This window comes from Vombatus ursinus, unplaced genomic scaffold, assembly GCF_900497805.2.
Source record: "Vombatus ursinus unplaced genomic scaffold, bare-nosed wombat genome assembly UNPS02014735.1, whole genome shotgun sequence".
In the NCBI taxonomy this organism is placed as follows: Eukaryota; Metazoa; Chordata; class Mammalia; order Diprotodontia; family Vombatidae; genus Vombatus; species Vombatus ursinus.
Genome location: NW_020954513.1, coordinates 3,273,686 through 3,295,852, shown reverse-complemented (window position 1 = coordinate 3,295,852; position 22,167 = coordinate 3,273,686). Strand labels below are relative to the sequence as shown.

Below are 22,167 nucleotides of genomic sequence, written 5' to 3'. Positions count from 1 at the left end.
CCCTCTTATTTTTTCTCCTTCTCAATCAGGCATGCCTCTAGGTGGCACAGTGGATAGAGCACTGGACCCAGAATTAGGAAGACCTGGGTTCAGATGTGGTTTCATATGACCCAGAGTCATATTAACCAAGTCACTTAACCTCTGCTTGCCTCAGTTTCCTCATCTGCAAAATGGGGATATTAACAGCACCCACCATGCAGGGTTGTTGTGATCATATGAAAGAATATTTATAAAAAGTACTTAGCACAGTGACTGGCACATAGTAAGTGCTATATAAAAGTTAGCGATTATTCTTCTTCAGAGAGGTGGGAGGGAAAGTAAATACCTCATTAATAGAAGTGAAATGAAATAAAAGCTTAAAAAAAGAAGGTAAATAAAGTCAATACTGTTTGGGAGCCTTTTGAGCTAGTTCACGGCCATTAATACAGCTGTTGTCCTCTCCATGTGCAGAGCCATTCCACCCAAATAGAAACCCCTCCCCCTGTGACTTAGAGGAGTACCTGGAGTCTCCCCTCTGGCTTTCCAAAGGGACAGTAACTGGGGCAGCTAGGTGGCACAGTGGATAGAGCACTGGCCCTGGATTCAGGAGGACCTGAGTTCAAATCTGGCCTCAGACACATAACACTCATGAGCAGTGTGATCCTGGGCAAGTCAGTTAACCCCATTGCCTAGCCAAAATAAAATAAAATAAAATAAAAAAAGGGACAGTAACAGCAGGAGAGCCAGAAGGGGATGTTGAAGGGGGTATCGTGTGGTCGTCTCCAGGTCCCCTTTCAGCATCCTTCCGCTGTGGACAAGCCCACACACCTCAGCCTCCACAATTGTCTTATGGTCTAAGAGGAGGAGTGGGGGTTCTCAACCCTGTTTATGTCCTGGAGCCCTCTGGCTGTTTGGAAAAGACTAGGAACCCCTTTTTAGAGTCGTGTTTGTAAATGAATAAAATAAAATACCAAGAGTGATAAAGGAAACCAAAGGTAAGTGAAAATAAAGGTGTAATGTTTCCCTATTCTGGTTCACAGACCCCTGAGGATCCCCCAGGTTAAGCATCTCTGGCCTAAGACATTATCATCATCATCATCAGCAGCAGCAGCAGCAGCAGCATTGTTATATAATTAATACTACTCTATTACATTATATAGCGCCTTAAGCGCTGGCATGTTATTTTTGATTCTCACAACAATTGTATGAGGTACCTGCTATAACCTCCATTTTGTTTAGAAATTGCAGAGAAGGTGCCACTGTGCCTTAGCTGAAGGAGTTTTATCTTCTGGGAGTTCCCTATAGCAATGAAACCACTGGTCCAGTCCTCATCCCTAAGCCTATGGGAAGTGGGAGCTGGGGAGAGGGGAGACTGCCATGGAAACAAGCCATCCTACTACAAAGGAGAGAGATGTTTAGTCCAGGAAGAATGGAAAGAGCGGGGAGAGGGCTTCCAGGCCGAGCGAAGCTGGGCCTTGCAGGCAGACAGACTGGATGGGAGGGAGGAATAGAGGGATGGAAGGAGGGAGGAAGGGCCAGTTGCTGAGAGGCAGAGGGAGAGCCAGGCCCGCAGGAGGCCCCAAAGGCAGAAGCAAAGACTCTACCAGGAGGGGGCAGGGCAGGACAAGGATGAAGGCCCAAGGCCTAGGCCAGCTGGGCCTGCCCTTGGCCATGCCTGTTAGGGTGGTTTGATTTGGTTTGGTTTGGGTGAGGAAAGGGGTGGGGGCACAATCTGCCCAGATTGTGTTTGGTTTTTCAAAAAAACATCTCTTTAGCTCGCCTCCAGAAAGAAAACCGCCAGGAGGAGGATTGGGCCAGCGGCCTCAGGCTGCTAGCAGCCCTGAGGAGGCCCAGAGGGGAAGTTCTCAGCAGTGAAATCACTTTCACTTTCGCCTGCCCCTGCCTAAGCCCCATAGCACCCCTCTTCCTCCCCCTGAAACTCTTACCACAGCGCTAACCACTAGAAACTCCCGTTCCCTTCCTCAGGTTTTCCATACAAGAGCCCACCCTGGAGTTCAGTGACTAATAAGGCTGAGAAGGAGGAAGTAATCTGGGTCATCTTCATTTCCATTTATTGTGGTCAACGACTTCCTAAGACCCATAATAGAAAGCCGACTTCCTAAGGTTGGAGTGTATGGGCCAGTCCCCACCTCCTGCCCTGGCCCCAGGGGCAGTGAGCTGGAGGAGAGGCTCCAAGCCAGAAGAGGGCCCAGGCCTGGACAAGAATGGCGGTCCATTTCCAGGGGCTTTTGGAGCTGAGCTATGAGGAAGGGCCTGTTACACCCAGAGGCGAGGGGGGCCCTCTGGCACTCAAGTCATGCTATCTAGCTCAAAGTCCAGCTGCCAGAGAGCTCCTGGGGGCCTTCCCAATGGTTAGACTGGCACGGGCACGGAAAGGGCAGAATCCTGTTTCTAAAGCAACTGTTCGGATACCATGTGGACAAGCAGCTGCCTCGGCTGTACCCCTGGGCTCCAGCCCTCACTAACCCTGCATCTGGTAGGGCCAGAGCTGAAACAAAAGATTTTCTTGAATTAAGTCCACAGAACAAAGTTTGGAGAGGCAGTGTGGTTGCAGGTGAAGGCATGCTGAACTTAATGTCACCAGGTCCTAACTGGGAGCCACCCCCCCACCTGTTATCTTCGGCAGATCTCTAGGCCTCAGTTTCCTCACGTGTAAATTGAAGTAGATGGACTTGAAAGGTCCCTTCCAGGTCCACATCACTAGCGCTGAAGTCAAAAGCCCTGAGAGTCAAATCCTGTCTCTGATACTCAGTATCTGCGTGACCTTGGGCAAGTCCCTTCTCCTCCCTGGGCCTCAGTTTCCTAATCTATAAAATGAGGGGCGTGGACTACAGGTCCTCTGAGGTCCCTTCCTGCTCTAGAACTAGAAGCCTATCAGACAGTACAGGGAGGAGGATGGGAAGAAGCCCTCATTAAGCACCTACTATGTGCCAGGCACTGTGCTAAGTGCTTTACAAATATTGTCTCATTTGATCTAAGCGTGAAGGCTCCTGAGGCCCAGAGAGGTGAAGCGATTGACCCAAGGTCACACCTAGGACCCTACATCTAGAGCCGGAGGGGACCTAGAGGTCATTTGGTCCAACCTCTTCATTTTACAGAGGAGGAAACTGAGGCCCAGAGAGGGGAAAGGACTTGCCCAATGTCACGCAAAGGGCCCTACATCTAGAGCTGGAGGGGACCTAGAGATCATCTAGTACAACATCCTTCCACGCATTTTACACATGTGGAAACTGAGGCCCCATTGGAGTTCAGAGTTTGAGGAGACCTTGGACCATAGGTTACAAGCATAACTAATACATGCATGTAAGTAATCAAAGGATCACAGGTTTAGGACTGGAAGGGACCTCAGAGGCCATCTAGGTAGTGGTTCTCAAAGGGCGATCTGGGGACTCCTGGGGGTCCTCGAGCCCCTTTCAGTTGATCTTTGAAATCAAAACTATTTTTGTGAGAAAACGTTTTAATTTCTAACATGGTCAATATCGACAGCTATAGCCCACACAAACAAAAGCTCTTTGCTGGGTCTTCAATAATCCTCAAGAACCTAAAGGAACTTTGAGCCCCAAAAGTCTGAGAACTGCTGACCTAGTCCAGCCCCTCATTTTACAGATGGGGAGACTAAGTCCAGTGACTTGCCCAAAATCACACAAGCAGTAAATGGCAGAACCTGGATTTGAACCCAGGTCCTTTGCTTTTAAATCCTCTCATAGAATCAGGGAGACTTGTCCAGAGTCACCTGGCTAATGAATGACAGCTTGGACTTGCATGCAGGCTAGTGCACTGCTCTGCCTACTCTACCTGCTTGTCTCTATGTGATGTTAAATAGTTCCTCAGATGTCGTGGAGGTGTTTGGGGGAGGGAGAGAGGCTGGAAAATTTTTTTTTTTTGCTTTTTTTTGATGAGACAATTGGGGTTCAGTGACTTGCCCAGGGTCACACAGCTAGTAAGTGTCATGTGTCTGAGGTCAAATTTGAACTCAGGTCCTCCTGACTCCAAGGCCAGAGCTCTATCTACTGCAGCGCCACCTAGCTGCCCCGAAAGTTTTTATATTTCTTCCTGATTATGTTTAGCCTGGGGTTGGGGGGGAGAGATCTAAGGTCTTATTAGGGAACATAGGACTTAAATGAATTCTATTCTGCAATAGAATAGAATCGGCTTCAGTTTAGACATGGTTGGTGATTTCACAAAGCAGCATACAGCAAGCAGGGCAGAGTTTATTTCCCCATTGAGCTGACCACAGACTTATCATTAAAGATATCTCAAATTACTCTCAAATAGAGTTCCAACAGGAGGGCAAAGCAGTCAGTGAGACATTTCCTGTCTCCTTTCCCATTTGCTGGTGTTTTCATACTGAGTGTTTGCTTTATGGATAGAATTTTTTTTTAAAAACCAGTCAATCAGAAAGGATTTATTAAGCCCCTCTTGGTACAGTGGAAAAAGCATGTCTCTGGATTTAAGAGGATTTGGGCTCAAGCTGAACTCTGATGCTCCTTTTATAACCTTGGACATGTCACTTCTCTTCCCTTGGCCTCGGTTTCCACATCTGGAAAAGGAAGGAGTTGGCCATGGCCTCTGAGATACCTTCCAGCTCTAAATTTATGATCCTGTATATGACCTTGGATGAGCCCCTTCCCTTCATTGGCCTCAGTTTCCTCCTGGGTAAAATGGGGAGGGAGATGCTGGACTAGCTGGCCTTTGAGGTGGCTTCTAGCTCTAAGCCTATACTTTTCAGCAAGTCACTTACGCTCTCTGGGCCTCATTTTCCTTATCTGCACAATGACAGAATGAGACAAGCTTATGCCTACTATGCACCAGTTTCTAGGGAAGACAAAGCCAGAAATGAAAAGGTTCCTACCCTTGAGGAAGAATCCTTTTTTTTCTTTCAAAAAGTAGGTTTTACCCATAACGAATGATGCTTGAAGAAAGGGGACCACGGGATGAATGTTGGGAATTTGGGGTTTTGTTGTTCAGTCACGTCTGACTCTTTGTGATGACTCTTTGTTTTTCTTGGCAAAGACACTAGAGTGGTTTGCCGCTCCTCCAGTGAATTAAGGCAAACAGGGTTAAGTGACTTGCCCAGGATCACACAGCCAGTAAGTGTCTGAGGTTGGATTCGAACTTAGGTCTTCCTGACTCCAGGCCCAGGGCTGTGTCCACTGAGCCACCTAGCTGCCACCAAAGCAAACAGAGGTTAAGTGATTTGTCCAAGGTCACACAGCTAGTATCTGAGGCCAGATTTGAACTCAGGTCTTCCTGACTCCAGGCCCAGGGCTGTATCCACTGAGCCACCTAGCTGCCTATCCATCTTTGGGTTACATAGAGTTCTTTGTCAGGACATGGTTGTCTCTAACATCTGAAAGGAACATGGAGAAGAGAGGATGACTCTTGGCTCAGCCGGGGTTTCTTCTGTCTCCTGAAACACAAGCTTGGTAATTCATGTGTGGACACATGTTTCTTACTTGCCCTTGATGTCTTCCATGCAAACCATGTCCCATGTATATATGTACATATTTTAGAGACTCACATTAAATGAACTACATGGTATGTTAGTACCTCAAACCAGGAGAGCTGAGTCTCCCACTATTATAAGGAAGACAGACAAGCCTTGCTCCACTTGAAGCAGAGGGCAGGGCCAGAAGCAATGGATGGGAGGTATAGAGGCTGATTTAGGTTTGACTATAATTAGGATTGTCCCAAAATGGAAGGGCTTGCTCTGGGAGGAAGAGTTAGTGAGTTAGGCATCATGTTTGGAGGGTTTCTAGAGAAGCTGGGTTACCATTTGGGGGTGTTGTTGAGGTCTGGTTCTAGTACTGGACAGGCAGGTTGGCCTTGCTGGCCTTCCAGGCCCCTTTGACTCCAACATTTGGTGATTCTGTGACCCAGAGTCCCTAACTTCCTTCTTAGTATGCCTTAGATGCCACCTCCTCCATGAGGCCTTTCCTGATTCCCTCCCACCTGCCCTCAGCCCCATTATCAGTATTTTCTCCCTCTTGAAAATACTTTGTATAAAATTTGTATTTACTTAGTTGTTATAGTCCTCCAATAGAATATAAGCTCCCTGAGGGCAGGGGCTGTTTCATTTTTGTCTTTGGGTTTCCCAGCATCTAGCAGAGTGCCTGGCACATGCTAGGCACTTGATTGTTTAATAAATGTTTGTTGAATTGGTTGTGTCAGTCTTGAGTTATATAATATTTTAGTCTATGTGGAGGCAGGTTATTGGGTTACTGTACTGTCTGATTCTGAAGGGTGGATGTGTTCTAAACTGGGGAATGGGGAATGGGGAACAGGGAGGGTCCTGGTGTGAATTCGAGTCAGTTCGTCTCTTCAGTCCTCTGAGTGTATGTTTGGGGAGATCCTTTCTGATTCGAGCTTAGGCCTTAATGGCGGCAGAAAGGGACTGTGTACAGCATGCATGGATTTGAATTGGTGCCTTCCATGTTTCCAAAATGGCAGGATGAAAAGAAGTGGACTTAGAAGGCCTAGTTTTAAATGCTGGCTCATTTCCTCATTATGCGACATTGAACAAGTCCTTTCTATTCTTTGAATCTTAGTTTCCTCATCTGCAAAATGGGAATAATAATCTCTGTTCTACTTATCTCAAAGGGCTATTACAATTTTTCCTAAAGGGTATTAGGAATTTGAGCTATTATTGCTAATGATGATGATGATGATGATGATGATGATGATAAAGATGGACCTTGAAGGCAGAAACCCACTTTGCCCTCCCTTTCCCCATTTCCCCAATTTCCAAACTGTTCCACTTCATTTTTACTTATCAATACATTCATGCTAGGGGGCAAGGGGAGCTATAGCAGCGTGGCTAATTCCAATCCACATAGGATCCAAGGCTTTGTTCTTTCCCAAGGCCCCAGCTGCTCCACAATCTCTACTCTAACTGTCTGGGGCTATCGCTGCCGCTCCTCGGCTCAGCCCACCACCTGGCGGGGGCAGCCAAAGGCATTGAAATGGCAGGTGGTAGAAGGAAAGGGGAGAAGCAGCCACGATCTGCCTAGATAATCCCCAAACTGGAGAATGGGCCTTGGGATCAGCATGACTTGGCCAGAGCCATGGGCCAGCTGCTCTGCCCTGATCTCAGTTCCTGTGATGGGAGGGAGCTGGGAGACTGTAAGGCCCACCAGACCACCCCCCTTGCCCACCCCCTCCAGCTAGCCCTGAGCCTGTTGGCTGAGGGAAGGCCTTCCTACAGAAGTCCTGATTGAGGGCTCAACTTCCAGCCCCATGTAGTTTCTGGCTGGCACTACCACCCACTTCTGCCCAGCTATAAGGTCCCCCTTCCATTGGCACTCTGAGTACAAATACCCCACACCAATCTCTGAATCAGGATGCTGGGAGCCAAATGGGAAAAGTTTTGAAGGCCCTTGGATGCGGGCAGAGGCAGAAATCAGTCAGCTGGCTGGTCAGTCATTATTAGCAGCCTCTGATTACAGAGCTTTGTGCTGCATCTCAGGCCTTCAGATTTGGCTTAATCGACATGCCCAACGGGCCAAGGAGCTAGAAGGTCTAAATCCCATGAGCCCAGGAATTTGAGAGCTAGCTTTCAGCCAGCATCCTGGTGTAAACTCATGTTCCAGGCTTCCCCTCTGAAAACAAAGAACCCCAGAACTTGTCAGAGCTGGATTGGCCCTCAGAGATCATGGGAACCTTAGATTGTAGAGCTGGAAAGGAACTCAGAGGCCAGCTGGTTCAACCCCCTCATTTTAACAGAGGGGGAAACTGAAGCCCAGGGAGGGGAAGGGACCTGCCCAAGATCACACATAAGATCATATAACCAGAGCTGAAAGGGACCCCAGAGGCCTAGATATAATCCAACCCCTTCATTTTACAGAGGAAGAAACTGAGGTCCATCAAAGGGAAGGGACTTACCCAGGGTCACACCTAGGCTTCTAGATCCAGATCTGGAAGGGACGTCAGAGAGCTAAATCTAATCTAATTCCTTCATTTTACAGTGGAGGAAACTATAAAGGCAGGGGAAAGGACTTGCCCAGGGTCACACAGCTGATACAAGTGTTTGAGGTGGGATTTGACGCCAGATCTTCCAGGTTCAGGACCCTAATCACCATGGCATGCTGCCTCTGTGTCTAGCAGCTCCCATGAGCCCCGCCCCCCCCTCAACCCCCCATGGGGCTCTGAGTGATAGAGACAGACTCAAACCAAGGCCTTGGATTACAGATCTGGCCTGCTTCCCCCTTCCCCAGGCTACCCCCTCGTGGGCTTTCTCCAAAGATAAAGCCTTCTTCAAGGCTACCCTGGGTTTGGCACATGCCTGTATTGATGTTATGGCATGGTCGCTAACAGCACAAGTGGTTCTTGCTTTATTAAGTGGAAGAAAAGGAAATGGAAGTCCATCTGTGGGTCACCAGGGTGACCTTTCCAAATCCAAGGTGATGGAGCACTCTCTGTCTTAAGTGATCTGTGACTGTGTCCTCCACGGGGGCGGGGGGTTGGTGGTGGCTAGTGGTGGCACGTGAGGGAACCATCAGGGCGCTGGGGGTGGGGGCTACCCAAGCCAAAACAGCTACCCGCCGATATTCAACGTGAAGAGCACCCGGCCCACGAACCGGTCGTTGGTGATGTTGTTTTGAATGTTTTTGCCCTTCAGCTGACACTCCACAACCATGGCGCGATTCTTCTTCACTTCCGTGAAGTGCACAGCCACCAGCGGGGATGTGTAGTTGACCTGCAGGCAGGAGGAGAGCTCAGGAACGAATCAGAATGAAGGGGGAGCAGCAGGCTAAGTGTACACGCAGTTCAGAACCCAGTACCCACCCATCTCCATCGTCAGGCCTAGACGGGGATTGGTGATGGCCAGGAGGGTGGGCAAAAGGTCCTACGGGATCTGTAGGCCACAATCGAAAGACCCTGCTTACTGAGGCAGGGAAATAACGTCATAGCATCCATCCTAAATGGCCCAGCCCCCTCATTTTACAAAAGAGGAAACTGAGGCCCAACGAAGGGAAGGGACTTGCCCAAAATCACCCCTAGGGCCCTAATTCGAGAGCTGGAAGGGACCTCAGAGGCCATCTAGCCCAGCCTCTTCATTTTACAAAGGAGGAAACTGAGGTCTGGAGTGCTTAAAGGACTTGTCCAAGGTCACCCATAGAATCAGCTCTAGAGCTAGAGGAGATCTCAAGGAAGCCGTGATGAAGCGCCTGTCCCAAAGTCACAATCAGACCACAGCATGTTGGCTGCAGAGCTAGAAGGGAATTCCAAAGCCATCTAGTGTAGTGCTCTCATTTTACAGATGAACAAACTGAGGCCCAGGGAGGGTGAGTGAGTTGGCCAAGGTCACACCTTTAGAAGCAGGATTTGAACCTGGGGTTTCTTGACTCCCAGACAACACGCCACACTACCTCCCGCGGGTTCAGGCGTTTTATAGAAAGATTTCTACTCAGAAGGGAGTTTCAGGTTTAACCCACCCATAACTGGAAATTTCTCCAAGAATCTCTTGTTCTCGAAACACTCTGGGTAAGGGGTGCTTTGTTGCATTTCCAATGCACAGTGTGATTATTGTGTGGGAGCCCACGTTCCAGTAAAGAGAGTTTTTTTTTTTTAAGGCAGTTGAAGTTAAGTGACTTGCCCAGGGTCACACAGCTAGTATGTGTCAAGTGTTTGGTCTGAGGCCGGATTTGAACTCAGGTCCTCCCGACTTCAGGGCCAGTGCTCTATCTACTGTGCCACCTAGCTGCCCCTGTAAAGAGGGTTTTTCTAGCAATATGTGATCAGAGTCAGGGAGATGAGCCCTGTTCTCTCCTATTCCATCCCTTTCCCTGAGCTTTTCTGTCATGTCTTTCTTCTAACAAAGCCAAAGGATGGAAGCATGGTATCACAGGTCTTTAAGTGGATCCCAGACTGGGCCTTGGTACAACTGAGCCTGACAGAACCTCCCAGTCCTGGCTCCTGTTCCCTTTGTCTTGCACTTCTGGGGACCCAAGGACCTGATTCTGTTCCTCCATGGTCCTCTCCCTGCCCCCGGCTGCCTATTGTCCTCCTGTGTAGCACAGTGCCTGGAATGTGTTCAGTCATTGTTCAGTCGTGTCTGACTTTTTGTGACCCCATTTGGGGGTTTTCTTGGCACAGATACTGCTGTGGTTTGCCATTTTCTTCTCCAGCTCATTTGACAGGTAAGGAAACTGAGGCAAAAAGGGTGGAATGACTTGTCCAGGGTCACACAGCTAGGAAGTGTCTGAGGCTACATTTGAACTTAGGAAGGTGCCTGGTCCAGTGTCTATCCACTGCCATCTAGCTGCTCCTGCCTAGCATATAGTGGGCACTAAATAAATGTTGATTGGTTGATTGATGTAACATTTACCTAAGCCTGATCTCCCTGGCAGTACCTCCATGGCCAGAAGGCTCAAACACCACCTTCTATAAAGCTCCTTCTGATCCCTCTCCTCTCCCACAACTGCAATTGCCCTCCTCCCCTAAACCACCTTTGGCTACCTAAGTGCCTTTACTTGGTATGTATCTGGAATATACTTAGTCTATATACATTTATAGATGTACCTGCTGTCTCTCTGATAGTATATGAGCTCTTTTTTTTTCTTTTTGTAAATGCCTGGCAAATAGTAAGCACTTGTAAGATGCTTGTTGACTTGATTAATTTCCCAACTATCAAAACATGTCCATGACCCCTCAATTCTTTTATGCCTGAGAAGGCACTACACAGTCTTGCTGTGTTACTATGGACTCTTGTCTCTGATCTTCAGTCTCTCCCTATCTACTGTATCTTCTGTTCTTCCCAACAAACATGCACAGATCTCCCCCATCCTTTTTTTTAAATTAAATTAAAATTATTTTTCAATCAATGAACATCCATTTTCTTACCTTCCGATCTCTACCCTCCCCCCAATTAAGAAGAAAAGAAAAACAAAACCCATGTTACAAACATAGACTCAAGCAAAACAAATTCCTCCATTGGCCATATTTTTTAAAAATGTGTTTCAATTTGCACCCTGAGTCCACTTCTCTATCAGCATTTTTCATCATGAGTCCTCTGGAATCTTGGTTGATCATTGTACTGCTCAGAGTTCTTAAGTCTTCTAAGGTTGTCATTTCAATAATGCTATTATTGTATAGTTGTTCTCCTGGTTCTGCTCACTTCACTTTGCATCAGTATATAAGTCTTGTCAGGTTTCTCTGAAACTATTTCCTTAGTCATTACTTATAGCACAATAGTATTCCATCATAAACATATACCACAACTCAGTCATTCCCTGATTGATGGGCACCCCTCAGTTTCCAGTTCTTTGCTACCACAAAAAGAAGTGCTATAAAAATTTGTGTATATATGGCCCCTTTTCTGCTTTCTTTGATTTTTTTGAGGGATAGACCTAATATTAGTAGCACTGGGTCAAAGGATCTCCAAGTGCTTAAAAAAAGCCTCACTAGATCCTACCATCCCCTCAAGCTATCATCCTATGTCCTACTGCCAAACTTCTTGAGAAATCTGTCTGTTCTAGGTTCCTCCCTTTTTTCTCCTCTCATCACTTAACCCTTTGGAATCCTCTAGCTTCCAACGTCTTCACACTACTGAAAATGCTCTTTCCAAAGTTACCAGTAATCTCTTCATCTAAAAACCTGATGGCTTTTTCTTAATCTTCACCGTCCTTGCGATGTCCACAGCATTGAAATGGTGGACCACTCTTTCCAACTGGACATTTACTATCTCATTTCTGCATCTTCATGACATCACCCTCTCTTGGTCCTCCTCGTCCTTGTCTGATGGCTCCTTTGCTGAATTATCATCTATATCCTGCCCCTTAACCGTGGGTGTTCCCCAGGGCAATCTACTCTTCTCTCTATGTGCTTTCTCAGAGACATCAACTGCTATTGACTTCCCATCTCTGTGAGATGGCTCTTGATTTGAATCAATATATCCAGTCCTGAGGGTTCTACTGGCTTCCAGTCCCACATCACCAAACTGCCTCTTGAACAATGTGAACTGAATGTCTCACTAGGCTGGGGGAGGGGCAGATAAGCATTTATTAAGCACTTACTGTGTGCCAGGCATTGTGCAAAGCGCTTCACAAATATTATCTCATTTGAGCATCACAACAGCTCTGCAAGGTAGATGCTATCGTTATCTTTATTTTTTAGTTGAGGAAACCGAAGCAGACAGAGGTTAAGTGACTTGTCCAGGGTCTCAGTAAGTGTCTGAGGCTGGATTTGAACTCAGTCTTCTTATCTCCAAAGTCCAGCACTGAGCCATCTAGCTGCCCCATAATAGGGGAATAAGGACTGGGTCTTGATTTTACTGTTGAAGGAAGCACCCTGGGAGGACTTTCCTATACCAGTGCATGTAGGTATCAGTTCTGCACCCCAGACTCTTCCAGAATTTCCTAGGGCTCTGAGGTTAGGTGACTTGCCCAGTCACACAGAATCAGGACTTGTATGTGCCTCTCTGCTCTGAGGGCAGTTTTCTGAACAACTATTTTAGACTGTCTTTATATGGACAAGCATCTTGAAATCAACACGTCCGTAATGGAACTCATCTTTCCCCGCAAATCTGGTCCTCTTCTGAACTTCACTATTTCTGGCAAGGGCACCCCCATCCCTCCAGTCACCCAGATTCACCAGTGAGGCATCATCCTTGGCTCCTCCCCCCCCACATAGCCCATCAGTTGCTAAGTCTTAGAGCACCGACCCCACAACATAGTCTTGTGAGGGTCTCCTCTCCACTCATACCACAAACACCCTAGTGTTCTATGAGCAAAGCAGAATTGTAGTAGCTCAAAAGAAACGTGAGATGTGCAAATTTAGAGCCATCTCCACTCCAAATGTTCACGTGGACTATTTGTGCCCGACCTGTGGTAGAACCTTCTGAGCTCATATTGGTCTGATCAGCCACACTCAGACACACTGTACATTAACTCCACCGTTGTGATGTCATTTTGATCCTCTTCGAGAACGAAGGACGGCCACCATCTCCCACTTGAATTAACAACGACCTCGAAATCTTCTTTCTATGCCTCAAGTCTCTTCCCTTGCCAATCCATCCTTTACACAGCTGCTTTCTTAAAGCATGGTTCTCTGTCACTAGCCTGCCCTTGGATCAGACACAAACTCGTCTGTTAGACATGATAAAACCCTTCACAGCCTGGCTCTAACCTATCTTTGTAGGTCGATTTCACAACTCCGCCTCAGGCGCGATATGTTCTAGCCAAACAAACAGGCCCACTTGGTGCTCCCTGCACACGATATTCTATCTCCTGCCATCCTTCTTTTGCACAAGCTGTGCCTCCTGCCTAGTATACTCTCATTCCTCACCCTCACCTCTTAGAACCCCGAGCTCCTTTCAAGTCTTAGCTCAAGTGCTACTTTCCACCCAAGGCCTTTCCTTGTTCTCCCAGGTGATAGTGCTTTTCCTCTCCTTAAATTCCAAGGATTACGTATTACATATATTTTGTATTTACAAATATGTGGACATACTGTCTTCCCCCAATAGTAAGTAAGCTCTTTGAAGTCAAGTTCGTAGAACTGAATTGGGTAAAAGGAAATGGAGGGAGGGAAGTAGGACAGAGAAAGAAGAAGGGAGAGGGGATAAAAGATGAATAAGGAGAAAGGCCCCCAGTGGGGGTCCTAAGCTATGGGGCCCTCCTATTTCTCCCACAGACATCAGTGATCAGAGTTTGGCTCTTTTGGTAGTTAGCATTTCAGGAGTGAGTGGGGGAGACAGAACTGAGATTGGTACTTACATGAGTGAGCTTGCCATAGTAGGGGTAGTACCTCAGGTCAAACGTGCCAGCCTCTGGATAGAAGCCCACAGATTTGAGATCACTCTTGTTGCCTTTCTGAAGAGGAGAAAACCAACAGGGCACTGGCTTATGAATTGGTGGATCCAGGATCCCAGCTCTAAAGCTGGAAGGGACCTCAGAGGCCATCAGTCTAACACCTTCATTTTACAGCTGAGGAAACTGAGTCATGGGGAGGCGAATCTATTTGCCCAATTTCCCACAAAAGATCCTAGATCTCTATAGAGCTAGAAGGGATCTCAGATGAGGAAATAGAGGCACAAGGAGGTGAAGTCACTTGCCCGAGGGTCACAGGAAGTAAGCTCCCTAGGCAGGACTTACACCCAGGTGTTCTTTGTTCCAGGTCTAGTGCCCTATCCAACACACAAGCCTTTCTCAATGTTTTGTTTTGTTTTTTTTTGTTCTGTGAACCACCTTTCCCCTCCCTGCCAAATTTTTAATTTTTATTTTCAGTATCAAGTTCTCTCCCTCCCTTCACTCTTTCCTTTCCCACGGAGAAGGCAAGAAATATGATACCCATCATACATATGAAGTCATGCAAAATATGTCTCTCTTAGTCATGTTCCAAATAAAGCAAAAAATATAAATGAAAAATAATATGTTCCAATCTGCATTCTGAGTCTGTCAGTTCTCTTTCTGGAGGTGGATAGCATTATACATCATGAGTCCTTTGGAGTTGTGTTGGGTCATTGTTTTGCTCCGAGTTCTTAAGTCTTTCAAAGGTGTTTGTCGTGACAATAATGCTATCATTCCATAAATTGTTCTCCTGGTTCTGCTCACTTTGCTTTGTATCAGTCCATGTAAATCTTTTCAGGATTCTCTGAAACCATCCCCTTCGTCACTTCTTACAGCACAATGGTATTCCGTTACAGTCATTTACCAAAATTTGTTCAACATTCTTCAGTTACTGAGCATCCCCTCCATTTACAATTCGTTGCCACATGTGAACCCCTTTCAACATATAGCAGAGTGGAGTGTTCCTCCAAGCATGGTCCAGGAACCTCTGGAGGTCTCTGAGACCCTTTCAGGAGGTTTATGAGATCAAAACCATTTTCATAATAATGCCAAGACATTTTAATTTTGAATATCATAAATATTGATAACCAGGACACACATAAACAAAGCTCTGGAGAGAAGTCCTCAATCATTTTAAGGGTTCAAAAAATTCCTGGTGAGGAAACTCACTCTACCAATGCAGATGGGCCCCTATTCAGTAGCTTTTCCATCTTAGATGCCTGGGTACTGAGAAGGTTAAGTGACTTGCCCAGGGTCATGCAGCCAGTGTGTTTCAGTGGCAGGATTCAAACCCAGGTCTTGACTGTAAAGTCAGCTCTCTATCTACTACACCATGCTATTGCCTCTCTTTCTAAAATATTAACTAAGAAATCATGGTATACTCCAAATGTTTGATATGGCCAGTGACTAATCAGGGTTAAACAGAATTAATTTCCTTCATTTTGCTCCAAAGTGACCCAAGTCTTCCTTTGTGTCCGTGGTATTTCCCACTCCCATCCTCAGACCAGCATCTGCGAGTTCATTGCTATGTTTTAAGCCCTGAAGTGTTCTGGGCCCAGATGAGTCTGGGGACTGCTGAACATTACTTTACCCAAATGCACCACGATTAAGGCCTTTAGTAATATATGAGGGCAACTTTCCCCACAAAGCTTTCTGGGACCAAAGTTGGGTCTGACAGAAACATTACCTGAACGTGGCAGTTGACCTTCACAGGTTCTCCATTGCCAGGATGAAAGCCTACAATCTATTTAATGGAAAAACAACAACAACCAGCTTTAATTTAATGGACATCAATTTCATAGACACTTACTGAGCACCTACTGTATGTAGGGTCCTATACTTGGTGTTGGGGGAGATGTAAAGATTAAATAAGCTGTAGTCCCTACCCTCAAGGAGTTTTTAGTTTCAACACATGCACATAATTAAGTATAATATATATAGAACATGCTAAGTACAGAGGATAGATCCCCTACCCAAATTGTATCCTAAGGAAAGAAAGGAAGGAAGGAAGGGATGGAGGAAGGAAGGGAGTAAGGAAAGCAGAGAGGGAAAGAGAAAGGAAAGAAGAAAAAGAGAAAGAAATAAAGAGGAAAACACAATGGAAGAAAGAGAAAGGAAGGGAGAGAAAAAAGAAAGGAAAGGAAGGGAAAAGAGAGGAAGGAAAGCAAAGAAAGAGAAAAAGGAAGGAAGAAGGGAGAGAGGGAGAAAGAGAGAGAAAGAAAAAAGAGACAGAGAAAAGAAGGAAGGAAAGAAAGGAAGGAAGGGAGAGAGGAAAGCAGAGAAAAAAGAGGGAAAGAGAAAGGAAAGAAGAAAGAGAAATAAAGAGAAAAAACACAAAGGAAGAGAGAGAAAAGAAGGAAGAGAGGAGAAAAAAGAAAGGAAAAGAAGGAAAAAGAGGAGGAAGGCAAAGAAAGAAAAAGAAAAAAGGAAGAAAGGAGGGAGGGAGGAAGAGAAAGAGAGAGATAGAAAAAGAAAGGAAGGAAGGAGAAAGGAAAAAAGAAAGAAAGAAAGAAAGAAAGAAAGAAAGAAAGAAAAAAGAAAGAAAAAAAGAAAAAGAAAGACAGACAATTTGGGGAGAATTATTTTCTCCTCTAGCTTAAGTGCTTCTATCAGTAACACCTTAGTGATGTTTCTAGGAGTGGAAACTTTGCTCTGGACTCTCTGCCTCTGTGTTCCAGCCCTGTGTCCTCCCCTCCACAGTGATTGTACATGAAGCTGACCTATAGCAGGAAAACTTGGGGTTAAAGTTAATATCTTTGTGGGGGGTGGGGGGTTACAAGAGAGATTAGCCCTAACATTTCCCCAATCTGTCCTGGTACATCTTTAGCATCCAGCAGGTGTGGTGGAATGGGAAGACCCAGAGGCTTGAGACTAAAATATTCTGTTACTTTCTAGCCTTGCGACTAGGATAGTCATTTCATTTCACGGGGCCTCAGGGGCCTCATCTGTGAAATGGGAACAATGATGATATCAATGTGATCTACTTCATGCATGAGAACCACATGAGCAAAATGTACGGGAAGGATCTTCATAAGCTATAAAGCATTATGTAAATGCCAGCTGCTATCATAATCACTATTCTCGTGATCCAGACAGGCAGCATGTGGTAGAAGTGTGTTGGACCTGGAATCAGGAAGACGTGAGTTCATATCCTGCCTCTCCAACCTATTGTCTCTGACCCTGAGCCAATTGACTCCCACACAGGCCAACCGTTGACGTATTGATTTCTTATTACCTAGCTTTGCCTGTGGTGGTGCCTAGCACCCATTCCTTTTCCTTATTTTGCTTTAGCTGGCTTTTCTAGTACTGGGAGGTATCACTTCATACCCATCAAATTGGTAAAGAGAGTAAAACATGGAAAAATTCTATGTTGATGAAAAAACAGGAAAAGAGGCATACTAATTCACTGCTAGTAGAGCTGTGAATTGGTACAACTATTTTGGAAAACAGTTTGGAATGATGGAAGACAAGTTATTATACAATTGTTCATATCTTTTGACCTTGGAGTCCCACTTTTGCGTTTATACCTTGAGGAGGTTATTGACAACATAGAAGTCCCTTGCCCCCTTATCTTATCACTAATCTTCCTGTGCTAAGCTCCAGCCTTGGATCATTCCCACCATCCTCTGTCTTCACCAGCTGGAGAAAATAATGAAACAGTGCTGAGTGGATCTACTACAAATTTATGTTGTATAATCTCAACTGGGCCCTCCCTGCAGCAAGGCAGTCCTTTCACACCTCCCTAATCAAATTGCTATCCTAACACCCACAACAGCTTTTCCAAATCTTCCACTCCTCAAACCCTTAATGGTGCCTCCTCTCCTCAGCCTCATATGTCACTGAAAAAATTGAGGATGTTCTCTGAGAGTTCCCTCTTCTTACATCACTCAGATGCCTTCTGCCATTATCTCCTCCTTCACTCCTATATCACATGAAAAGATGGCCTTTCTCCTTGACAACGCAAGCCCCTCTACACACAAAAGTGACCCCATTCCATCCTGTCCTCTCAAGCAGATGGCCTTCTTTATCATGCCCATGATCTCATTAATCTGAGATCTTTCTCTCTATATTGGCAGCTTCCATTGCTTACAAGCAGGCCCATTTCTCCTCTATACTCAAAAAATTCTCACTCATTCCACCCATTCCCATAAGTTATCATCCTATATCCCTTCTTTTAGTGGCTAAACTCCCTGAGAAGGCCATATGGAACTTAATCTTCTACTTCCTTTCCTCTCATTCACTTAACTCTCTGCAGTCAGGCTTCCAATTTCATCACTCAACCAAAATTGCTCTCTCCAGTATTATCATGATCTCTTAATTGCCAAATCTAATGGTCTTCATCCTTCTTGATCTCTTTTTGATACTGTTGACCACCTTTGTACTCTCTTCTCTCTAAGTTTTCATGACACTTCTCTTTCCTGGTTCTCCTCTCCTTACCTGTCTGACCACTCTTTCTCAATCTCCTTTGCTGGATCTTCATCCAGGTCAAAACTACTAAGTATGGAGATTCCCCAAGACTTTGTCCTAGGCCCTCTCCTTCTATATTATTTCACTTGGTGATCTCATCAGCTCCTATGGATTCAACAATCATATCTATGCTTATGATTCCCAGTTTTCTTTATCCAGTCATGACTTCTCTCCTGACCTCCAGTCTCACATCTCCAACTGCCTATGGAACATCTTGAACTGGTAGCTCTTTTTTGGGGGGGTAGTTCTTTAGACATCTTAAATTCAACCTGTCCAAAATGGACCTTGTCACATTTCCCACCCCCCCCAAATCCTCTCCTCTTCCTAACTTCCCTGTTACTGTCAAGAGCTCCACCATCCTCTTAGTTACCTAGGCTTGAAAACTAGGTGTCATCCTTGACTCATTTTTCTTACCCTCCCCCATAACCAAGTCCTGGGGATTCTACCTTTGCAGCATCTCTCCAATGGACTCCCTCTTCTTTCCTTTGACACTGCCACCACCCTGACACAGGCCCTCATCATCTCACTCTTGGACTGTTACATCAGCCTTCTGGTTCCTCTCCTTGCCTCAAGTCTCTCCCCATTCCAGTCCATCCTCCTCTCAGCTGTCAAAATGATCTTCTTATGGCACAGATCTGCCCATGTCACCTTCCTATTCAATTAATTCCAGTGGTTCCCTATTACTCCAGGCTCAACTATAAAATCTTCTGTTTGGCTTTTAAAACTCATTATAGGGGTAGCTAGGTGGCACTGCAGTGGATAGAGCACTGGCCCTGAAGTCAGGAGGACGTGAGTTCAAATCCAGCCTTAGACACTTATTAGCTGTGTGACCCTGGGCAAGTCACCTAGCCCTGATTGCCTCAAAAAGATAAAGGCTCATTATAAACTGACCTCTTCTGACCTTTCTGGTCTTTTTACACCTAACTCATGTACTTTATGATTCAGTGATTCTGGCTTCCTTGCTATTCCTTCCACAAGTCACTCCATTTCCCAATTTTGTGTATTTTCATTGGCAGCCCCCCATGCCTGGCATGCTCTTCCTCTTCACCTCCACCTCTTGGTTTCCCTGGCTTCCTTCAAGTCAAAGCTAATGTCACTCCTTCTACAAGAAGCCTTTCCAGGGTCCCCTCAATGTGAATTGCCTTCCCTCTGAGAAATCTCTAATTTATCCAGTCTATATCTTGTGTGGACATAGTGGTTTGCATGGTTGTCTCCTCCATTAGACTGTGAGCTCTTTGAGAGCAAGTACCATCGTTTGCCTTTCTTTGCATCTCCAGCACTTAACATAGTGCCTGGTACATAGTAGGCACTTAATAAATGTTTGTTGACTGTCTAATGAAATAACTTCTTGGTGCAAAAATATTTATAGCACAGATTGGTCATTTCTTGCTATCAGTAACCTCCTCGAGCAAAAAAGTTGGAAGCAAACTGTGTCCAGTGACTGGGGAATGGCCAAATAAATTCTGATTCAAATATTCTAGAGGTTGTAGACATAGGATTATAGATCTAGAGCTAGAAGGGCCCTCAGAGACTGTCTAGTCCTACCCTTTCATTTTACAGATGAGGAAACTGAGGATTAAGAAGGGAAAGTGACTTGCCCAAGGTCACATAAGTAAGTAAGCATCAGAGATGGCATCAGATGTCGTCTTGACTTCAGAGCCAATGTTCCTTTCACTGTACCGCGTACCTCCTCTATGAATATAATCAAATATACATTGGGTGGAATGTTCATGTACTTTTGGGAAGACATTAACAAGAGTGGCACAGGATAGGAAGGGAGAATTGCATTGTAATCTGTATCTTTGGAGATTAGTCCATTTTAATGAGATCATGGATTGATTTTAGTAGAAGGATCCACAAATAGGAGAAAAACTATATGAAGTGCTACAAAGTGGACAAAGGAGAACCCAAAGAACAACGCTCAGAACATTCCAAAAGTCTCAGTGCAATTTTACATTTTAATAGCTTAAAGCTACACTGAGACTTTTGGGACACCTTGTATACAATGACTACAACTATGTGAATGAAGATCATTTTAAGCAGCAACAAAACTTGGATTTTTCTTTAAAAGGACAACATTGGCAGCAATTTATAAAGCACACACCTATTCTTTTAAAGCATTATTGGTGCCTTCCCTCTTTACGTTACGGTCATTTTTGGAAACTCACCCCCTCCTTCACCATCCCCTGGAATTGAACCCTCCTGACAAAGAAAAGCAGTTGACAAAACTGCTCCATTGAGTAACTGTGCCTGACAACACATTATAACATTCCATTCCAGGTATCTTCCATTGCAACTCTCTGAGGAGTGGAGCTTCCTTTGGGTGACCTTTTCATTTACATCAATTGTAGTCATTTTGTAAACTGTTCCTCTATTTCTGCCTATTCCACTCAGCATCAATTTAAACAAATATTCTTGCTCAAAAATAATATTCCACTCCATTCAGATACAATTTAGCTATTTCCTCAAGGGCTAGCCACCTCCTTTGTTTCCAGGTCTTTGTTACCACAAGAAGTCTGCTATAAATATTTTGATGTACATATGGTGCCTTTCTTTATGTCTTTGACCTCCTTGGGGAATATACTCAGTAGGGGGATTGCTGGGTCAAAGGGTATGGACAGTTTAATTCCTTATTTCATTGTTACCCAGAAGGGTTTGACCAAAACTCAGCTCCATAACGGTTTGTTAGTGTGCTTGCCTCCCAAAAGCCCCTTCAACATAGATTGTTCCCATTTTTTGCCAATTTGCAAGGCATGAGATGAACTCTCAGTGCCATCTTGATTTGTATTTCTCCTATTATTAATAATTAGGAGCCTGTTTTCATATGGCTGTGGATAATTTGCAGTTCTTTTGAGAATTATTTGTTCATAGCCTTTGAACACTTTTATTAGGGAATGGCCTTTGGTCTAATATATTTGTATTAATTTCCTATGTAGCTCAGATATATTTTTATCAGTGATATTTGATGAAAGGTCCCTCCCCTTAACAGTTTCTTTTCTTTTCTAACTATATTGATTTGTTCATGTAAAAGCTTTCTGTGTGTGTGTATATAATCAAAGTTTTCTAATTTGTATTTTATGGTCATCTCCATCCCTTACCTGGTTAAGAAATTTCCCCCTAGCCATAATTATGAAAGGCACCCCCTTTCATTCTCTTTGAATTTTGTATAGGGTGACCTTTTGTAGTCAGGTCTATGTTTATTTGAAGTTTATTGTTGTGTATGGTGTAAGATGTTAGCCTAAATCTAATTGCTGATGACCAACCACTACTTCTAGGGGTAGCCAGGTGGCGCTATAGTGGATAGAGTGCTGGGTCTAGAGTCAGGAAGACTCATCTCCCTGAGTTCAAATCCAGCCTCAGATACTTACTAGCTGTGTGACCCTGGGCAAGTCACTTAGCCCTGCTTACCTCAGTTTCTTCATCCGCAAAATGAGCTGGAGAAGGAAATGACAAACCACTCCAGTATCTATGCCAAGAAAACCCCCCAAAAGGGGTCATGAAGAGTCAGACATGACTGAAAAACAACTGAAAAAAGCCCACTATTTCTGAGGATCAGTGATGAAACATGTTATCCAATGACTGACAGAAAAATTTGGAACTCTTTTCAAACATGGCCAATGTGAGAATTTGTTTTGATTAAGCCTATTTGTTACTAATGTTTTTTTTTTTTTAATTTGGAGGAAATTAGGGAGAATTTTTAACTAAACAAGAAAGAGAAGGGGTCATTGTAGTATTTAAAGAGAAAAAGCACAGAAGAGAATAGGACATTCTGAGGGAGATGTAGACAAGCAGGTTGGCTTAGAAACTAATGTGTTGAATTTATTATATTATTTTTAAAAATGTAAGCTATTACATAATAGGGATTCACGATTTTATGGTCAACCCTCTCTTTCTATTTTGTGTTTATGCAAATGCT

The 22,167-nt window shown here is 44.9% G+C and overlaps 1 protein-coding gene across 1 annotated transcript in view; it reads right to left on the bottom strand.

The window, feature by feature from the left end:
- Nucleotides 1-8,307: 8,307 nt before the first annotated feature.
- ATP1B4 (ATPase Na+/K+ transporting family member beta 4) overlaps nucleotides 8,308-22,167 on the bottom strand; it is a 38,494-nt gene continuing 24,634 nt past the window's right edge. Inside the window, exons 6-8 of the mRNA XM_027861421.1 lie at nucleotides 15,472-15,528; nucleotides 13,713-13,808; nucleotides 8,308-8,695 (exon numbers count right to left, since the gene is read on the bottom strand). Coding sequence (XP_027717222.1) covers nucleotides 8,534-8,695; nucleotides 13,713-13,808; nucleotides 15,472-15,528 — 315 coding nt within the window. The 3' untranslated portion in view covers nucleotides 8,308-8,533. The remainder of the gene's footprint in view (nucleotides 8,696-13,712; nucleotides 13,809-15,471; nucleotides 15,529-22,167) is intronic.